This window comes from Coregonus lavaretus (assembly GCF_964263955.1).
Source record: "Coregonus lavaretus genome assembly, chromosome: 2".
Classification (NCBI taxonomy): domain Eukaryota; kingdom Metazoa; phylum Chordata; class Actinopteri; order Salmoniformes; family Salmonidae; genus Coregonus; species Coregonus lavaretus.
Genome location: NC_139989.1, coordinates 52364433 through 52384468, shown reverse-complemented (window position 1 = coordinate 52384468; position 20036 = coordinate 52364433). Strand labels below are relative to the sequence as shown.

The window sequence follows — 20036 nt, the reverse complement described above, 5'->3', positions numbered from 1 at the left end:
TCTATATAAGACCATATTCATTATTTATAACACCCATCAAATAAAAACAATGAAAACACAGAGTAAGTACCAATTTAATTGAAACTTTAATCATTTTCCAACTTGAAGGCTTCATAGTTAAAATCACTTGCTTTTAATTCCGCAAAGCAATGATTAGATGAATGTAGCTAAATAAAAACTATTCAGTGGATTTCCAACATACAAAAACAAAATAATGTAAAATGTTCAATACTATCTGGTAAGATCACTGTCTAATGTGGAAAAACATTCAATTCATATAGGAACATCTGCCTTCCTGAGAGAAAGCCGATGATAAGGATGAAGGGATGGAGTTGGGGACAGGACGGAGGGGAGTGATAGACTGTTTGGCAGGTGAGTGACTGGATGGTTTAGGCGGCTTCCTCTTCTCCCTCCTCTTCAAACTCGCCCTCCTCAGCAGTGGCATCCTGGTACTGCTGGTACTCAGACACCAGGTCATTCATGTTGCTCTCAGCCTCAGTGAACTCCATCTCATCCATACCCTCTCCGGTGTACCAGTGAAGGAAGGCCTTACGGCGGAACATAGCAGTGAACTGCTCAGAGATACGCTTGAACAGCTCCTGGATGGCTGTGCTGTTGCCGATGAAGGTGGCAGCCATCTTGAGGCCACGGGGTGGGATGTCGCAGACAGCGGTCTTCACGTTGTTGGGGATCCATTCCACAAAGTAGCTGCTGTTCTTGTTCTGGACATTGAGCATTTGCTCGTCCACCTCCTTCATGGACATGCGGCCACGGAAGACGGCGGCCACGGTGAGGTAACGGCCGTGACGAGGGTCGCAGGCCGCCATCATGTTCTTGGAGTCGAACATCTGCTGGGTGAGCTCAGGCACGGACAGGGCGCGGTACTGCTGGCTCCCCCTGCTGGTGAGGGGGGCAAAGCCAGGCATGAAGAAGTGCAGGCGGGGGAAGGGCACCATGTTGACAGCCAATTTGCGGAGGTCGGCGTTGAGCTGGCCAGGGAAACGAAGGCAGGTGGTCACTCCACTCATGGTGGCTGACACCAGGTGGTTGAGGTCTCCGTAGGTGGGTGTGGTGAGCTTGAGAGTGCGGAAGCAGATGTCGTAGAGGGCTTCGTTGTCGATGCAGAAGGTCTCATCTGTGTTCTCCACCAGCTGATGCACAGAGAGGGTGGCGTTGTAGGGCTCCACCACTGTGTCGGACACTTTAGGAGAGGGCACCACGCTGAAGGTGTTCATGATGCGGTCTGGGTACTCCTCGCGGATCTTGCTGATGAGCAGGGTGCCCATGCCAGAGCCAGTGCCCCCACCCAGGGAGTGGGTGAGCTGGAAGCCCTGGAGGCAGTCACAGCTCTCTGCCTCCTTCCTCACTACATCCATGACAGAGTCTACCAGCTCTGCTCCTTCTGTGTAGTGGCCCTTGGCCCAGTTGTTTCCAGCTCCACTCTGGCCTGCAGACAGAAGTGTCATAACCCATTATTTCACTGGACAAGACTTTAGTAGTAGCCTACCACCAAATCTCATATCTCCACTGAACACACCATCCACTTACCGAAGACAAAGTTGTCTGGCCTGAAGATCTGTCCGAAGGGCCCAGACCTGACAGAGTCCATGGTGCCCGGCTCCAGATCCACCAGGATGGCACGGGGGACATACTTTCCACCTGAAAAAGAAGGGAAATATTGGGCATACTGAAGCTATTATTACTGAGCACTGTATTTGTGATCATAGGGTACCTCTGAATGCCAGTCTTTTTTCATTGTTAATGCAAGAGTCTATTTCTGTTTGTTTCAATAATTGGAGACATTATTATGTGGTTTATGTATGCATTGCTATATAATATGCATACTGTACCCGAGGCCTCATTGTAGTACACATTGATCCTGTCTAGCTGCAGGTCGCTGTCTCCATGGTAGCTGCCAGTCGGATCAATGCCATGCTCATCACTGATCACCTCCCAGAACTGAGACAGCCAGAGAGAGATGGGTTGAGATGCAAGTCAATAGCAATACACAGAAGCATCCATTTAAAAAGCAAGTTAGAATGTAAAATATAAATAAATAGTTATAATGCAATGTGTATTTTCTGTTGCATGGATATTTACCTTTTTGTGAGCAACACAAATAGCATGACTTAATGCATTAAATCTTCCCTTTACATAATTATGTACACCTCTAAATGATTCAAATTAAGCATTAAAATACAATTTAGATATAAATATTTATCAGGTGAAATATGTCATGTCATAAAAGAAAGGAGGAAGGTATTCTAGTATCGTTATCTCTCCCTTCCACCGCACGCCCATTTAGGGACCGCAAATAACCATTGGGAATGAGTCAGCAGAAACAATACAAAATCAGCCCATTTCATATGCAACAGTGTTTCAAACTGATATTAATCGGATATAGCTGTTGTTTAGACTATTTCTCTTATACACATTTGTATTTTGTGCACGGAATGACCATGCATTTTTCATGCATGTTATATTATAGCCTATCGATAATGCACACAGTTCTGCACCAGCTTTCTCTATACATTCTATGGATGGATTACCAGCGGCCTTTCTTTATTTTGCTACGCAGAGTGCAAAAAGGCGTATCTAGCTCGCTTGCAATCATTCACATGAAGCAATCTATTTTCTTTGGGAAATACAAAAGAGTCAATAATGATACCTTTGCTCCGATCTGGTTACCGCACTGGCCGGCTTGCAGATGCACTATTTCGCGCATTATGGATGGGTGGACGGGCGTTGGCTGTGAGGAGACGGCAGTCGAGATTTGGCTCAGAGGACGCTTCTTCTCTTCCCACCCAGCTGACTGTCTGATGAGCCCGCCTCTCCTCCAACTACTGGGCCGAATCAATGGGCGTTATCCCCATAGTAACCAAAGACCGGAGGAGAGAACGAGGGATCCTAGGCTCGTGGAGAGCGGATAGGATGCTGTTATTTGGAAGTCTTCATCAATGAGTGTTCCAAAGATGCGCAGTTACCCGACCCTACTCACTGAGTGGTGTAGTGATAGCTGCATGCATCCTACAGTAAAATAGACTCTTGTGAGTGAGCTGAAGTGATCATTGTCATCAACCCACTAATGAATGTTCACGGGAGATTTTCCCCAGGAACACAGTGGTCACAATCACGAGTGGTGAAGCACAAGATACAAACCACACACTGTGGACTGATGATATATTGACACCAACCAAAAAAATACATATTTAAAATACCATACTGTATATGGAGGCGGATGGTAGTAGGCTATTATTAAATCAATATTCTGAAACCTACCTTGGTCAAGTGAAACACCCTGCAAGTGTGGTCAAACAGGTTGGCCACCTGTGAAGCCCCCTCCCATGATGTAAATCCAACAATTTACACAGGCTTCACAGGAAGAAACTTGGTTTGGCATTGATGTTGTGTACACTGTAAAGGGGTTGCTGTGAATTTAACAGTAATTTACAGGCAGCTAGTGGTAAGTAAGTTACTGTATTTCATATTGCAGTAGAACTACTGTAATCTAAATACAGTATCAAAGTAATGTGTAATGACACATGGTAAAATACAGTATAATTTAGTGTATTATACTGTAAAAAGTAAATGCTACCGCAATCATAATGAATGAATTACATTCATTGAGGGGAGATGGGGTTTGTATTTCACTGTAATTACATGAGATTGGTGCAAGCAGGTTGGCTGCTAGTTAATACATTACAGCATATCAATGAATATTTTGTGTTTGGTATCACTTGCACTTCTAAAGGCCTTAACAAAGGCTTCCAAACCAGCAGCGACTACAGGGCAAAACAGGCCAAATGGACATGGCAAAATGCTCAACCATTAAAGGTTGATGTCTTGCTGTCACTATTACCTGTCCCCTATATATTTTTAATTGATGGGGCACTGTAACCACATAGTGAGAATGCTGTACCAATCTAACTCCTAACGGGTGCAAAAAATATAGCCTCTTACAAGGCATGCCTCAAAATATATGAATTAGCCATAAACAAAACGTTTTTGGCGCTCCAAAAATACAGTACTGTATTCTGTGGGATGGAATTACAGTACAATTCAAAATACAGCAATTCTTTCCCCGCCCACCTTTTCCCACTGCACCACCATTTACCTGCCATGGTCCAAAGTATTATATCTGCATTCCTATGGGATATCTGACCTGCTGGTTGTACGTCAGTACTACTTACTGACATACAAGCAGCAGGTCAGATGATGGACTGATAAGAGTTTTTACAGAAAATAACTGTTGTAAACATAGAAAATTATCTCAGGTATTGAAAGGGTTATTTAAGTAAAGCAACACACCTGGCATGGAACATTGTTAATTTATTCACAATTAAATTTAGACATCTAGTAATCGAGTTACAGCTTGCTGCTTTCATAAGAAACCTCATGTTAGAATATCCTCTGACTTCTAGGATGATCTCAACGTAGCACTGAAAACCTTACAAGATACTAATTAGACTGAAGGGAACCTCTGAAGAGATGCTTGAGCACATGAATTTAATTATCACAGATTCAGTTTCCTTTTCATTAACATTAACTTAAATCAATCAAGTTGTGCTTTGGGGACAGGACGGAGGGGAGTGATAGACTGTTTGGCAGGTGAGTGACTGGATGGTTTAGGCGGCTTCCTCTTCTCCCTCCTCTTCAAACTCGCCCTCCTCAGCAGTGGCATCCTGGTACTGCTGGTACTCAGACACCAGGTCATTCATGTTGCTCTCAGCCTCAGTGAACTCCATCTCATCCATACCCTCTCCGGTGTACCAGTGAAGGAAGGCCTTACGGCGGAACATAGCAGTGAACTGCTCAGAGATACGCTTGAACAGCTCCTGGATGGCTGTGCTGTTGCCGATGAAGGTGGCAGACATCTTGAGGCCACGGGGTGGGATGTCGCAGACAGCGGTCTTCACGTTGTTGGGGATCCATTCCACAAAGTAGCTGCTGTTCTTGTTCTGGACATTGAGCATTTGCTCGTCCACCTCCTTCATGGACATGCGGCCACGGAAGATGGCGGCCACGGTGAGGTAACGGCCGTGACGAGGGTCGCAGGCCGCCATCATGTTCTTGGAGTCGAACATCTGCTGGGTGAGCTCAGGCACGGACAGGGCGCGGTACTGCTGGCTCCCCCTGCTGGTGAGGGGGGCAAAGCCAGGCATGAAGAAGTGCAGGCGGGGGAAGGGCACCATGTTGACAGCCAATTTGCGGAGGTCAGCGTTGAGCTGGCCAGGGAAACGAAGGCAGGTGGTCACTCCACTCATGGTGGCTGACACCAGGTGGTTGAGGTCTCCGTAGGTGGGTGTGGTGAGCTTGAGAGTGCGGAAGCAGATGTCGTAGAGGGCTTCGTTGTCGATGCAGAAGGTCTCATCTGTGTTCTCCACCAGCTGATGCACAGACAGGGTGGCGTTGTAGGGCTCCACCACTGTGTCGGACACTTTAGGAGAGGGCACCACGCTGAAGGTGTTCATGATGCGGTCTGGGTACTCCTCGCGGATCTTGCTGATGAGCAGGGTGCCCATGCCAGAGCCAGTGCCCCCACCCAGGGAGTGGGTGAGCTGGAAGCCCTGGAGGCAGTCACAGCTCTCTGCCTCCTTCCTCACTACATCCATGACAGAGTCTACCAGCTCTGCTCCCTCTGTGTAGTGGCCCTTGGCCCAGTTGTTTCCAGCTCCGCTCTGGCCTGCAGACAGAAGTGTCATAACCCATTATTTCACTGGACAAGACTTTAGTAGTAGCCTACCACCAAATCTCATATCTCCACATAACACACCATCCACTTACCGAAGACAAAGTTGTCTGGCCTGAAGATCTGTCCGAAGGGCCCAGACCTGACAGAGTCCATGGTGCCCGGCTCCAGATCCACCAGGATGGCACGGGGGACATACTTCCCACCTGAAAAAGAAGGGAAATGTTGGGCATACTGAAGCTATTGTTGCGGTACACGTTTTATGTATGTATTATTTAATTGTATGTCTGTAATATGTAATTTTTCCTCATTAAAACAGCAGTTTATTTAATGTATTATGTGGTTTATGTATGCATTGCTATTTAATGTGCATACTGTACCTGAGGCCTCATTGTAGTACACATTGATCCTGTCTAGCTGCAGGTCGCTGTCTCCATGGTAGGTGCCAGTCGGGTCGATGCCATGCTCATCACTGATCACCTCCCAGAACTGAGACAGCCAGAGAGAGACAGAAAGAGAGGGGGGGGGGGGGGGGGGGTTTACAGGGGGATGAGATGCAAGTCAATTGCAATGCACAGAAGCATCCATTTAAAAGTGCAAGTTAGAATATAAAATATAAATAAATAGATATAATGCAATGTGTATTTTCTGTCGCATGGACATTTACCTTTTAATGAGCAACACAAATAGCATGACTTGTATTAAATATTACCTTTACATAATTCTGTAATAGTCTAAATGCTTCAAATTAAGCAATAAAATGCCATTTCGACAGAAATATTCATTAGGTTGAATATATCATGTCATAAGAGAGAACGGAGGTTTTCTAGTAGGCTACCATTTCTTTCCCTTCCACGCCCATATTACAAGGACCCCAAATAACCATTGGGAATGAATCAGCGGAAACAATAAAAAAAAGCTCAGGACATGTCACATCATATGCAACACCGATTAAAATTTTGTTTATCTTGTGCACAGAATGATCATGCATTTTTCCGTGCACAATAGGCCTATATAGGCCTATTATAGCCTATCGAGGATGCAGTCTTATGGGTGGATTACAAGCGGCCATTCTTAATTTAGCTACGCACTACGCAGAGTGCGAAAGGCTTATATAGGTCGCATGCAATCCCTCACATGAAGCAATCTATTTTATTGATATACAAACAAGAGAAGAGTAATACCTTGGCTCCGATCTGGTTTCCGCACTGTCCGGCTTGCAGATGCACTATTTCGCGCATTTTGGATGGAAGGAAGGGCGTTAGCTGTGTGGATTCGACGGTGGAACGAGAAGGTACTAAGCTTGGAGGACGCTCTTTGTCTTCTTAACCAGCTGACTGTCTGATGGCCCCGCCTCTCCTGATACTACTGGGCGGAATCAGTGGTGCAACCTGACGTCATCCCCATGGTAACGAAAGGGGGATACATCATCCTAGGCTCGTTGAGAGAGCGGAAAGGATGCTGTGATTTGGATCTCGCCATGAATGAGTTTTCCAGAGATGCGCATTTACACGACTCTAGTCACTGAGTGGCGCAGTGGTCTAAGGCACTGCATCGCAGTGCTAACTGTGCCACTAGAGATCCTGGTTCGAATCCAGGCTCTGTCGCAGCCGGCCGCGACCGGGAGACTCATGGGCGGCGCACAATTGGCCAAGCGTCGTCCAGGGTAGGGGAGGGAATGGCCGGCAGGGATGTAGCTCAGTTGATAGAGCATGGCGTTTGCAATGCCAGGGTTGTGGGTTTGATTCCCACGGGGGGCAAGTATAAAAAAATATATATATGTATTCACTAACTGTAAGTCGCTCTGGATAAGAGCGTCTGCTAAATGACTAAAATGTAAAAATGTAAATGTGTAGTGATAGCTGCATGCATCCTACAATAAAATAGACTCTTGTGAGTAGCCTGAAATGATCATTGTTATCAAGCCACTAATGGATGTTCATCATAGATTCTCCCCAATAATATAAAGTGGTCACAATCACATGTAGTGATACACAAGCTACTAACCACACACTGTGGACTGATGATATATTGACACCAAGCAACAACAACAAATATTTAAAATACCACACTGGAGGTGGGGGCAGATGGTTGATTTGTTTTTAACCAATATCCTTCAGTTGTCAAGTGAAACACAGGTGAAACACCTCTTTTATTCCCCTTTCCTAAAGTAAATGCAATGAAACTGCACAGGCTTTTGGGGAAGAAACTTGGTTTGCATTGAGGTTGTGAAAGGGGAAGATTAGGCCTGCAGAATACCTTTTGAAGCTTTGCCCTATATGAGCATTCATTGGTGTCAAAAGCACTGGCATATAATTATTGCTTTAGATTACACAGTTATCACCATTGTACGTTTTATTAGCAAATTATAAATATAGTGCAAGGTACAAACAGGTATAACAGTTGTATACAATAGGTAATGATGTGTATGGTATTTACATTAGGCCTACATTGTACCTGCCTTTGTAATAACCATGTGAATACATATGTTTTAGGAACACAATGTAATGTGAGGCCAATTTATAATATCACTTTATTAATGATGATTTTAGCCATAATTTGTGTATTATTTTGGTTGATCATATTTTCATCCTGCTTCATCCTGCTTCATGAGATTAAATATATCCATATTGTCTATCTAAATATATATACTGTATCTTGACCGTCATCTTTCACTTTTCAGTCTTATAAAGCCTTTTGAAGTTATTGATGGTGTATTTGCACGCATGACTGTAAGTCGCTTTGGATAAAAGCGTCTGCTAAATGCCATATTATTTATTTATTTATCTCTATCCACACCCTTTAACAATGTTGCTATTCAAAACATGTAAGGCTAAACCAGTTTGCAGCTATTCCACATGTGACCAATAGGGCTCGACTTCCTGTTACAGTGGACTCTTGCTTACGTGCTGCTGTCTGTATCGCAGTACTGTGTCTCTGGAGTCACACACAAACACAACTCAACAGACAGGAAAACAGCCTGCACTTTTAAGGTCTGGCATTACAACAAGAACAATGGACTTTGAGTATCTGTTTTGAAAAGCTATAGGGAGGGGATTTCTGAAAGGAACAGTAAATAAGCTACATGTTTATATGCTTGACATGAGAATTGTTTAAGCCAGAGGATATCTTCTTCACAGAGTCCCGGTACATAGTCAGGTGAAGACAGACATGTCATCCAGTGTGTCTCTCCCAGAGGAGGATCTCTCCTGTCCTGTGTGCTGTGACATCTTCAGGGACCCTGTCCTCCTACCATGTAGCCACAGCTTTTGTAAGAGCTGCCTACAACGCTACTGGGACACCTCAGCCCTCAGACAGTGCCCTGTCTGCAGGAGAAGAGCCTCCAAGCGCACCCCTCCCTCCAACCTGGCTCTGAAGAACCTCTGTGAAGCTTTGCAACAGGGCAGGAGTCAGAGCTCAGCGGAGGGGAACGGGTTGCTCTGTAGTCTACATGGAGAGAGACTCAGACTCTTCTGTCTGGTGGACAAGCAGCCTGTCTGTGTAGTGTGCCAAGCCTCGAAAATACACAAGAACCACGACTGCTCACCCATAGAGAAGGCAGCACAGGATTGCAAGGTGAGAGACTGAATCATATTTGAAATTACTCTAGTATGTACATGCATGAAATAACTTGGCAACGTCTGTTTTCATAGTTTATGTTGCCATTTTCTCATGTAAGGAACCTGTGGCCCCTGGCAGTAAAATGCTGTTAATCAGGTCTATCCTTACAGTAAATGTGAGAGTACAGTATTAGCAGAGAAATATAGCAGAGAAATTCCAAAGTGTGTAAAGTATTATATCTGCATTCCTATGGGATAATATCTGACCTGCTGGTTGTACGTCAGTGAGTGGTGTTGATAGACATACAGTGTGTTTGCAGAGTAAAACATTTTTAAACATAGTAAATTATCTCAGGTATTGAAAGGGTTATTTTAGTCAAGCAACACACCTGGCATGGAATCTATTGTTAATTTATTCACATAATTAAATCTAGACGTCTAATCGAGTTACAGCTTGCTGCTTTTATAAGAAAGCTCCTGTTAGAATACCCTTTACTTCTAGGATGAGCTCAATGTAGCACTGAAGACCTTACAGGATACTCTGGACTCCCTCATTAGACTGAAGGGAACCTCTGAAGAGATGCTCGGGCCCATTAAGGTAATCTCCACAGATGTCATCTACATTTCCTTTTCATTCAAATGAACTCAAATCCATCAAGTTGTGCTCTACTTGCCCATTAGAATCAGGCCCTGGAGACAGAGAGGCAGATAAAGGATCAGTTTGTGAAACTCCACCTGTTCCTGTATGATGAAGAGGCAGCAAGGATAGCTGCTCTGAAGGAGGAGGAAGAGGAGAAGATAGGGGTGATGAAGAGTATGATGACAGAGGCTGCAGCAGGGATGCTATACCTCACAGAGACTATTACAGTCATAACACAGGAGATGACAGGTGCTGAAGACATGACATTGCTCCAGGTTTGCACTCTCACAACTTACACATCACACACTCAAATTAAATAAAGCCAGAACAATCATTTTTGAGGAGAGGATGGGAGTTTTTTTATTCAGCCTCAATATTACACTTTCTTTGCTTTTCAGAACTTTAAAGCCACTATAGAGAGGTATGTTGAAATCCCCCACATCTCTTTCTATCACTCTCTTTTTTCCTCCCTCTCTCTGCTTTGGAATACTGAACAGGACAAATTTATTATTTTGTCATTTCAGAGCCCAGTGCACAGGGCAGGGTCCAGAGAGGATTTCAGGGGCGTTGATTGATGTGGCCAAGCACCTCTGTAACCTCAAGTACAGAGTCTGGAAGAAAATGCTCCTGCATGTTGAATACAGTGAGTACATTTCAATGGTTAACAGAGCTGAGGAGATAAGGAGGTAACTCCCACAGCATTTTAACCTGGCGGAGAGAAGCTAAAACAGTGGTGAGTGACCCAAACCCTTTTCCTGTCTCTGGCCCATTTCCTCCTCCTCCTTTTCAGTTCCTGTGACCTTGGACCCAATCACAGCCCACCCCTGCCTCTTCCTGTCACATGACCTCACGTCCCTTCAGTACACCAGCCAGCCCCAACGTCTCCCTGACAACCCTGAGCGATTCCACATGAGTGCAGAGGTCCTGGGCATGACCGGGCTCAGCTCAGGAAGCCACTGCTGGGTAGTGGAAACAGGATGTAATGACGACTGGATTCTGGGTGTGGCCTGTATGTCTGTCACCAGGAATGTGGAGGTCCAGGCCCGGCCCGAGAACGGGTTTTGGACCATATGTCTGCGAGACAGGGAGTACAGAGCGATGACCTCACCTCCAACAGCCTTGACAGTCACAGGGAAACTCAAGAGGGTCAGAGTGCAACTGGACTGGGACAAGGGCCAAGTGTCTTTCTTTGACCCTGCTGATGACAACGATACACCCCTTTACTCTTTCTCACACAAGTTCACAGAGAAAGTGTTTCCGTATTTTTATACGCAAAACAAACACCCTCTGAGAATCCTACCTGAGAGGGTGTGTGTTACAGTGCAACATAGTGGGGCAGGACGTCCTTGTACAGTTCCCGACTGATCTTTTTTTTTTTTTTTTTTTTTTAACAATAAATGAATTTCTGTCAATCCACAAATAGGTTAACTTTTATTTACAGGGTATTGTATGTCAACTATGTAATTGATCCTCCATAAATACAAGCACAGGTTTACAGAAGGTTTCCTTTTTCATCTACTGCAGGTGACCCTTCACACAAGTATCTGTTCTGGTTAAGAAGAATTTCAATAAGGGAACTTTATGTTTACAATCTGTAAAATGATACAAATCATAAAATGTGATGTTCAGAACATGATACAAATTGTAGATCAAAGTCAACCAAAATCAATAAACAATTGAAAGTGTCAGAGAAAAACAAACAATGAGTAAATACATAGTTTTAACTAAAAACACAAAATCTACTTAAGATTTTCCCATCCTAGATAAAACAAATACATTTTCTTTCCATAGTTGAGTTAAATGAACTAGTATTTACTATTAACCACTTATAACATGTTAACTGTTATAACATAGAACCATTATTATAAAATGAATAGCTCTAGCCACGCATTGTACACTGTGTTCATAATCTTTTGCGTCCTGGAGTAAGTTCTTGATGGGGTGGTGATTGTAGATGGTTCCAGATGATTCCCATTGATACTGCTCTTCAGTGATGATAGGGAAGATGAAGAGGATGGACCCGTCCATTTTAAACAGCAGGATCCAACAAATCCATTTAAAAAGGGGGGTCAAAATCAGAATGGTCTATAGTAAGATAATATCATATTCCATTTGAACATTTTAAAGCTGGGTGTCTCTGTATGATGGCGCTCTGAATTGTGGAATAGTCCATTTTACAGGGTGTTGTGGATGAGTCCATGTTAAATAAGAGGGTATCAGAAGGGTCTCTGTAGGAAGGCGATGGGCGGGGAGCCCACACTGCTGGGGCTGCGGAGGTGAGACTCATACGAGCCGGGGGTCATACCCACAACCCCCTTTGTCTCCGGCGTCTCCCCTCGCAGGAAGTCATCCTCATCTGCATCCGAGCACTGAATCAAGAGAAAACAGCCAATCAAACCACAAAAACAACCAATAGGGAGACACACAGCATCCAATCATGTGTGTGCGTTAAAGAATACAAGAGCGTCTGTGTTTTACCCTTCTGACTCTCTTGGTGGTGACAGTGTCCATTTCAGTGTCTGCTGGCTCCTCCCACACCTGGTAGAGGGGCTCGATGAGTTTACTTGACCTAGAGAGGAGAGAAATGAAACCCCATCAGAAATGGAAAATGAACGCTGTTCTTGGACAAGTTCAGGTTGTACTACTGCCATTTCCAACCAATTTCTCCTGTTTTGTGCCTACTGAGAAGTGGTTGCTGGGAAGGGTTCATGGGTTACCTCTTGAGCAGGTAGGGGTCGAAGGGGAAGAAACTGTCCAGGGGGTTGGTGTTGGTGGACACACAGTCGCCCCCCACGGAACTGCGGACCACAGGGAGAACATGGCGGTTGTTCCTCTCGATGATTGTGTAGCAGAACACCAACTGGTACTTTCTGTGGATGGATGGATATACGTCTGGGTCAAACAACCACTTCACATTTTTAGAAGCAGACAGACAGAAACACAGTGCTGTAGCAGAGTGTAATTGATGTGTGACTGGCTGACAGGGTGGTTGGTTGGTGCACCACTGTACCTGGTGATGGCAGCAAACATGTTGGTGACGGCAGGCAGGCAGACCTTCAGAGGGTTGAGCTGACACATCACTATCCTCTCTAGGTTCAGACCCTGCAGGTACGCCAGCCCTGGGAGGGAAACAAAGACACACAGTTATATAATACTGGACACTGGTAGAGAGCACCTTCCCACATAAACACAGATTGCCAGGCCAGTGAGATATTCATACCAATTGATACAAAACAATTTGATTGTGTGTGTAAGTATGTGTTTTCCCCTACCTTTTCTCATGTTGCCCTCCAGAATGCTTCTGTGTCTGAAGAGGAGTGCGTAGAAGACGGCCTGGCAGGCGTTGTAGAAGGGCCCGTGCAGCGTGATGTCACAGTAGGCCCGGGAGCCGGAGTCCTGGCTGTCTATGTATAGGTGGAGCCAGGGGACCAGCAGGTCCAGACACGCACGCACTGTACTGCAGGACGGAGAACACAGTCAGAGAATGGTAGAGGAACTTAGTTAGGGAGTTAGGAGGGACCACAGAGAGTATACTGCATAGAACCAACCACACCCCAACATGCTCTATTGATCTCTTTCTGAACAGCAAAAATAAACTTTTGAATATTTAGGAGGACAGAGGGTGTGACTCACGCGACAGGCAGGAAGTTGGCACGGGCCAGGAAGCTGCCCATGTAGCCAGCGGCAGCCTGGCGCAGTACTGCCGGGTGAGACGGGCTCTGCAGTAACCTCCACAGGTGTTCCAGAAACGCCTCTGCCAGAGCCTGAGAGGGGTCAAACACATACACAGCCAATCAATCAATCGATTTACCCACTCAACCGTTCTATAAAATGTGACTACTATACAGCCGCACACTGTTGCGAGTACTGACCAGTCTGAAGCTGCAGAGGTAGAAGAGGGCGTATTGGACGTGACAGGAGGCGTGTGTAGGTAGGATAAGTTTGTCAAACACACACACCAGGTCCTTGTACAGATCCTTAGTCCGCTCCACATCCAGACAACCTGCCAGAGAGAGAGTAGAGGAGGGGAGAGAGATGGAGGGGTGGAAGGGGAGAGAGATGGAGGGGTGGAATGGGAGAGAGATGGAGGGGTGGAAGGGGAGAGAGATGGAGGGGTGGAAGGGGAGAGAGATGGAGGGGTGGAAGGGGAGAGAGATGGAGGGGTGGAAGGGGAGAGAGATGGAGGGGTGGAAGGGGAGAGAGATGGAGGGGTGGAAGGGGAGAGAGATGGAGGGGTGGAATGGGAGAGAGAAAGGGAGCAGCGTAAGCACAGCACTGTGTTGTCATATGTCTAGTGAGTGTGTGTGAAGCCCCTGTGCTCACCGTTGACATGGCACATGTCCTTGATGAAGGCCAGCAGCACAGCCATGAGAGTGTCCAGTCTCTCAGCGACAGGGTGGACCATCACATTGGTCTCTGCTGGACTGGACTTCACTGAACACACATCCTCATCCTGTGTGAGAAAGAGAGAGGGGAGAGAGATATGAGGGAAACTTCACACCACATCAGTTGCAAAATGGAGAACTATCACACCAGTGACTATCGTATGTAAACCCTAGCAGGTCTAGTCACCATGTCAAAGAGCCCCTCCTCCTCCTGCTCTCCTTTCATCTCCTGCTGCACAGCGTTCTCCTCCACCTCCTCTATCTCTCCCCGAGGAGCACTCACCTGGAACACAACACACAGTATTAGCACACAAAAACCACCTATTTCTCAGCGAAGAACTGGAAAGCCAACACACACACACACACACACACACAGCAGCAACTGTGGCTTAACTAACACACACACTTACGTCCAGTTTGAGCATCCTACTGATGATGAGCTCCAGGATGTCTCGTCGTAGCGAGGGGATGTACACCGCCACCCGCAGAAGGTTATGGACATAACACTCCTGGGGAGAGAGAAACAACCATACCGTACAACAATCTGACAATAAATAAATAAAAAATACCACAAAAAACACGAGGCTACTGTAGCCACTGCTTACCAGGGTTCTGGAAGATTTCTGCACAAAAGGAAAGTTTTCAATCAGAATGGGCATCAGGAAACGGCTGGTGCTGAAATGAGGAGGGAAAAAACATTGTTACCAGTCTGCATTGGGGGTCAACAATTCCCAAGGTCAGACCTGGGTCTGAAAAATACCATTAAGGCTACTTCACTTGACACACGCAAAACAGGCAAGGATCCAGCAACATGTTGTAGGATTGTCTTATGGCTACTTACGATGGGACATATCTGGCTATCAGCTGCAGGGCCTGATGACACTGGTCAAAATTTCTGGGAAGGTCTTCAAAAATCAAGAAAGAAGAGAACGGGTTAAAATTGTGCATAAATGAAAAAAAGTATTCGCTGTTTTGAACTAACATCCAACGTTGAACAAGTTGGATCTGTGAACTGGGTGTCATTCTACCCTTTATATTGTAATGGAACATGGTTCTGTAACATTCAACGTCAACGAAAGTAGTCAGTCTGACAAAAATCAGTAACACTAAGGGGTGGGATTCCTGCAGTGGAAGTCACCAGTGCTAGTCTCCGTCTATTATCTTATCTACACCTCACCTCCCCTCTTATCATCCTCACTCTTCAAGGACTTTAGAAGTGTGCTTAGTTTCCCTAAAAGGACGAGCGGAGCAGCCTTTTACCAACCGCATTCTCAGCTCACTATGAATTTACTGCAGTGTGTATTTCAATGAAACATTTCAGGGACTGTCCGTTGAACAATCTTGGTTTTCCATTGCAAACAGTAATGGAACAGTAACACCTACTTTCATCGTCATCATCCGAGTCGGAGATGTCCACTCCTCCCTCACAGATCTTTACTCTCTCTGGAAAGGAAGGAAAAAGAACAGGTCTTCAATAATAATATAATATAAAATAATATGCCATTTAGCAGACGCTTTTATCCAAAGCGACTTACAGTCATGCGTGCATACATTTTCGTGTATGGGTGGTCCCGGGGATCGAACCCACTACCTTGGCGTTACAAGCGCCGTGCTCTACCAGCTGAGCTACAGAAGTAGCCATATTGAGTTATCAGACTGTCCACGCAGACAGACAGGAACTCACTGGGTGTGAAGTTGGAGACAACCATCTTGAGGCAGGCCCGGAGGTAGACCGTCTGAGCAGATACCAGGTTACTGAGGAAGGCCAGATACTCCTCCACTACGGCAGGGCTTCGGCCCAGCCACGGCAGTCTCTGGTACACAGAGAGACACAAGGGGTAGAGTCTGCATTAGCAAACTGTTCCTGGCCTGGGCTGTACATCTCTTGATTCAAGTGTTCCATCCTCACCAGAGCCACATAGATCAGCTGCTCATGGTCTTTGCTGAGTTGTGTCACACAGTTCCGGAACTCCTGCAGCCAGTTGATGATTTGGGCATCCTGTCAAAAAAAGGAAGACACTCCGTTATCAGTAAGACCTCTGGAACATTTTCCTTGTTACACTGTACATGTAGCCGTAGCCTAATTGCTAGTCATGTCTGTTTACCTTGATATCTGGATCTGCCAGCTGATGTTTCAACAACTCATAGTCACTGGTATCTCCCTTGAAAAACAAACAACCAGCAGCAAATACTATCATATGTATACGAGCTTATAACTACATTCACTGCATTATATAGTGAATCACATAAGTGTTTTAGGCATCCATATGTTTGGTGTCACTGGATTGGAAATCTCACCTGTTTGAATTTCGCTAACGTGGCAACAACATTGCCCCCAAACCGCACCGTCTTCAATGGGGGAGTGTTCATGAAATCTCTCCCCTCAATCTCCATGCTTTACACACACGCGCTGGGAAGGAAATTGACTGAGATACAGAATGGTGAGCAAGTATTGTGAAACATAAGGAAAACACTGTCATTTAGAAGCTAATGTGAAAGCTTGACAAAACAATACAGTTAGCAACAGCTTGCTAGTTAGCTAGAAATGTGCTAGCTCCCTTTAGTTTGATAGTAATGCATTTACATTGACAGCAACGTATTTGAAAGGCTTCATTCTTACCACTCAAATGAAATATTGTACAGATAGCTACAATTCTATTTGCGGTGCAAAAGGCTGTTTCGATCGTGACAAAATGAAACGTGCCTTCTCCATGCCGCTTACGTCACAACAGGAAGAGAAAATGGTGACCGATTTTATTTACGGAAATGAATGGTAGCTTCTTCTTCCTGTACTAGCGCCGTTGTCTTCTATGGTGCGGTCCTGCTACCTACCGTGGCGGAGCATAGGCATATTTGATAGAACAGTACCATCAGACCGTGTCACCGTTGGCGTCGCTGCCTATCTGGATAGAGCGTTATCAATCAATCCAACTCTAATACTGCACTCTAAATTTATGGGGAGGGGTTAGAACATTGGACAGTGCATTTGCAGGAAATGTTTTTTCAAGCAGTAGTACACTAATTGACAATGGTTACCTCAATTCAAGACGTGGTGTATTTGTGAAATCATGAACATTCATGATGTCCTTGTCCTGCTCTGAGTGTGTCTCTTCCACCATCTCATAGTTTGCCCACCAGTCCATCCAGCAGGCTCCCGTCATGCACGACCTGAGCCACATGGGGGCGCAGAGGTTCCACCCGGGCATGTAGCCTGGTCTCATTGACTAGACATAACATAGTAAACGTAAAATCTGGAGACTCAAATTAGTATTATATGTTACAGTTGCTATGGTTACATAAGACAGATGGTTACTTAAGGCAAAAATGATAGTAGGGGTGTGGTCGGGGTAGATGGGTAGGCGTACAACGTGAACGTCTACCAATCCAAGGGTTGCGAGTTCGAACCTCATCAGGGACGACTTTAGCAAATGAGCAACTTTTCAACTACTTACTACTTTTTAGCTCTGCAACTACTTAGCATGTTAACTCTAACCTTTTTTAGTTAACCCTTCCCTAACCCCTAGCCTAGCTAACGTTGGCCAGCTAGCTAGAATTTTGACATTTCATGCATTTTGCAAATTCGTAACATATTGTACGTTTTGTAAATTCATAACATTTAATACGAATTCTAATTCGTAACATATCATACGAAATGGATGATGGACATCCACAAATTAATACATACCATACGAAACATATACTAAATGGACTGACTCGGATTTACATACAGAATAGTACGAAGTGCAATGAGGCCAAGTTGGGGCATGAGACCAAACCAGATGCTGGCTGAGCAGCAGCAGCAGTAACAGCAACAGGCCAAGCAGCAACAAGAACAGTACCTGAGACAATAGGCACTACGAGTATGTTCTTCTAACTATAGTTAGCTGTACAGTTATCCTACCGCTCCTGTTGTTCACTGTCACTTCATCCTCATTGCACAACAGACAGTGCCTTTAGAAACTCTGTTGTCATTACGCATCGATTTACAATACAATGCATCGGCTCTAGGCACATTTATTGCCACTGATTGACCAGATATCTACTCAATACTCTCAGTCGCTATATCTCAACACTACTCATACGCTCAAAGCCCTACACATCCACTCAGACATGCCTATACACACAGTATTACATATCGGTCATTGAAAATGTTGTGCCCACTAGGCACAAACAGGATGAATCAACTGTTTCCACATCATTTCTACAACAAAAAATGCAATGTGATAACGTTGAATCAACATTGATTCAAGCAGTTTGTGCCCAGTGGGTATGTTCAATGACCGAAATGTACTGTAATAGTATACTAAATTATATACAGACTTTTTTTTAGCGAATTTCGGGAATTTTTGTATTTTTTTTTACACGACGACGGCTTTGTTTATTTCACCTTGAATTGACGTTAGTTGACAGTTCAATCAAATGTAAATCAAAACTAGACTTTGAACTGACGTCTGTGTCCAGTGGGTATGTTCAATGACTGAAATGTAATACTGTGTGTTTGTGTCTCAGTTCTCAGGGCAGGGGATGCTTCAGACTCAGCAGCAGAACGCAGCACTTGTCCGGAAGCTCCAACAACACCTCTCAAGTAAGAAAGACATTTGTATCAATGGAGATCTATCATAGCCTTGTAAAGATAGAAACATTTAATGTATATAAAAAATGCGGACATGTATAATATTCCATCATATCGGCTCTGTTCATCACATTTCTATCTGCAATGTTCAACAACGTTTGCCTTCTGAACGATCTCTTATGCTCGTTATTGTGCTGCTTAGTTTAAATGTGATCTTTTTTTTTTAAACATTTGCAGTCATTTCAGGTGTGTTGATAACACTTTTGTTATTTTCCTCCCCAGATAAAAGACCAGGACAGAACACCAACCCATATTACTGATAGTTCTTGTTGGGTATTTGTGTTTGGAAGGATAGGGAGACCCTGTGTGTGGGAGTGTCCACAGCCAGCCCCTAGAGTGGCAGAAAAATGTGTCCAATGCCCCGCAGGCCCCTGTTTTAGAGATAGTAGGCTCTTAAGTGGGAAGGCTGCAGAACAAATCAGTTGCAAGGGCATTTCATTTCCATAGGGGGGCAGGTTTTTTCATGGGACCTCTCATGTGTGCACAAGCTTGCTTACATGTAGGCTACTACTTGGTATAATTCAGAGTTGGCTAAAAACACTGTAATTATTTTAATATGATTAAAGTCTAGAAATTAATATTCATTGAACAAGACCCATAGAAGTGACTTTATGCTCAGATCAAAGAAACTGGCCGACATTGTGATGCTGCATAGATGCGGTAAAGAGGTCAATCGAACTCAACTAAAACAATGGAATTGCATGGAAACGCGTGGGAGAAAGGGCTGTGGGGGAAAGATCCCGCCTCTCCTCATTGTATGCTAGCTATGCTAACCAGCTTATACGAACGGGAGTTAGTATTTAGCAGTCACTTCTTCTAAACCTGAAAAGGGACAACTTCTACATGTTATGCAGCGAAAACAGCCAAATATATTAAAATTGGACTTAAGTAACCACATTGTGGGCCTATTACAATACATAAATCTTGACGTATTTGACAAATATCCACATTGTTAGATCAGATTTGTTGAATGTGCGCCAATCTGGTCAATGGAACGTCTGCGTTCAATTGACTCCTTTACCATATCTATACTATAGTTGCCATGGTAGTAGCATTGTTGCATCGTGTGTAGAACACTGAGGAAAGCAGAGAAGTCTATAATTCTGAGCAAGCTACAATAAAGCTGACT

The 20036-nt window shown here is 44.7% G+C and overlaps 4 protein-coding genes across 8 annotated transcripts; 1 reads left to right on the top strand and 3 right to left on the bottom strand.

Moving 5' to 3' along the window:
* Positions 1–61: 61 nt before the first annotated feature.
* On the bottom strand, positions 62–2809 carry LOC311103739 (tubulin beta-4B chain-like). Its single transcript, XM_084145377.1, has 4 exons — positions 2669–2809; positions 1851–1959; positions 1549–1659; positions 62–1447 (listed from the first exon to the last, which is right to left on the bottom strand). The coding sequence occupies exons 1-4, from the start codon at positions 2723–2725 to the stop codon at positions 390–392; spliced, it is 1335 nt and encodes a 444-aa protein (XP_084001503.1). The 5' UTR covers positions 2726–2809; the 3' UTR covers positions 62–389.
* Positions 2810–4309: 1500 nt separating this feature from the next.
* Positions 4310–7175, bottom strand: LOC311143856 (tubulin beta-4B chain-like). The gene is made up of 4 exons (XM_084179732.1): positions 6874–7175; positions 6070–6178; positions 5785–5895; positions 4310–5683 (listed from the first exon to the last, which is right to left on the bottom strand). Exons 1-4 carry the CDS (start codon positions 6928–6930, stop codon positions 4626–4628), a joined length of 1335 nt encoding a protein of 444 aa, XP_084035858.1. The 5' UTR covers positions 6931–7175; the 3' UTR covers positions 4310–4625.
* Positions 7176–8634: 1459 nt separating this feature from the next.
* On the top strand, positions 8635–11306 carry LOC311105492 (zinc-binding protein A33-like). Of its 2 annotated transcripts, XM_084147661.1 has the most exons (6): positions 8635–9265; positions 9752–9847; positions 9931–10164; positions 10288–10310; positions 10414–10532; positions 10680–11306. In XM_084147661.1, exons 1-6 carry the CDS (start codon positions 8861–8863, stop codon positions 11252–11254), a joined length of 1452 nt encoding a protein of 483 aa, XP_084003787.1. In that variant the 5' UTR covers positions 8635–8860; the 3' UTR covers positions 11255–11306. The 2 variants fall into 2 exon arrangements, with proteins under 2 accessions (XP_084003787.1, XP_084003788.1); XM_084147662.1 differs by lacking the exon at positions 9752–9847 and having other exon boundaries at positions 8778–9265.
* LOC311105468 (RNA polymerase I-specific transcription initiation factor RRN3-like) lies at positions 11304–17439 on the bottom strand. 4 transcript variants are annotated; one of them, XM_084147638.1, is made up of 18 exons: positions 17311–17439; positions 16573–16684; positions 16380–16436; positions 16184–16273; positions 15959–16088; positions 15658–15717; positions 15116–15179; positions 14880–14949; positions 14685–14783; positions 14462–14557; positions 14213–14342; positions 13762–13892; positions 13523–13653; positions 13162–13346; positions 12900–13008; positions 12607–12759; positions 12368–12458; positions 11304–12258 (listed from the first exon to the last, which is right to left on the bottom strand). In XM_084147638.1, the coding sequence occupies exons 2-18, from the start codon at positions 16666–16668 to the stop codon at positions 12106–12108; spliced, it is 1845 nt and encodes a 614-aa protein (XP_084003764.1). In that variant the 5' UTR covers positions 16669–16684; positions 17311–17439; the 3' UTR covers positions 11304–12105. The 4 variants fall into 4 exon arrangements, with proteins under 4 accessions (XP_084003764.1, XP_084003763.1, XP_084003762.1 ...); XM_084147637.1 differs by having other exon boundaries at positions 16573–16700; positions 17311–17437; XM_084147636.1 differs by lacking the exon at positions 17311–17439 and adding an exon at positions 16895–17036.
* Between the last annotated feature and the right edge of the window lie 2597 nt (positions 17440–20036).

What these genes read in the sequence shown, in the direction of transcription:
- LOC311105468 (XM_084147638.1), bottom strand. Translation starts at nt 16,668, where the DNA reads ATGGAGATTGAGGGGAGAGATTTCATGAACACTCCCCCATTGAAGACG. An exon ending in CGTTAGCGAAATTCAAACAG is followed by an intron (nt 16,437 to 16,572) that starts GTGAGATTTCCA and finishes TTGTTTTTCAAG; the next exon opens with GGAGATACCAGTGACTATGA. An exon ending in AGCTGATCTATGTGGCTCTG is followed by an intron (nt 16,089 to 16,183) that starts GTGAGGATGGAA and finishes TCTGTGTACCAG; the next exon opens with AGACTGCCGTGGCTGGGCCG.
- LOC311103739 (XM_084145377.1), bottom strand. Translation starts at nt 2,725, where the DNA reads ATGCGCGAAATAGTGCATCTGCAAGCCGGCCAGTGCGGTAACCAGATC. An exon ending in GTAACCAGATCGGAGCAAAG is followed by an intron (nt 1,960 to 2,668) that starts GTATCATTATTG and finishes TGGCTGTCTCAG; the next exon opens with TTCTGGGAGGTGATCAGTGA. An exon ending in GCCAGACAACTTTGTCTTCG is followed by an intron (nt 1,448 to 1,548) that starts GTAAGTGGATGG and finishes TTCTGTCTGCAG; the next exon opens with GCCAGAGTGGAGCTGGAAAC.
- LOC311105492 (XM_084147661.1), top strand. Translation starts at nt 8,861, where the DNA reads ATGTCATCCAGTGTGTCTCTCCCAGAGGAGGATCTCTCCTGTCCTGTG. An exon ending in TTTAAAGCCACTATAGAGAG is followed by an intron (nt 10,311 to 10,413) that starts GTATGTTGAAAT and finishes TTGTCATTTCAG; the next exon opens with AGCCCAGTGCACAGGGCAGG. An exon ending in GCTCCTGCATGTTGAATACA is followed by an intron (nt 10,533 to 10,679) that starts GTGAGTACATTT and finishes CCTCCTTTTCAG; the next exon opens with TTCCTGTGACCTTGGACCCA.
- LOC311143856 (XM_084179732.1), bottom strand. Translation starts at nt 6,930, where the DNA reads ATGCGCGAAATAGTGCATCTGCAAGCCGGACAGTGCGGAAACCAGATC. An exon ending in GAAACCAGATCGGAGCCAAG is followed by an intron (nt 6,179 to 6,873) that starts GTATTACTCTTC and finishes TGGCTGTCTCAG; the next exon opens with TTCTGGGAGGTGATCAGTGA. An exon ending in GTACTACAATGAGGCCTCAG is followed by an intron (nt 5,896 to 6,069) that starts GTACAGTATGCA and finishes CTTCTTTTTCAG; the next exon opens with GTGGGAAGTATGTCCCCCGT.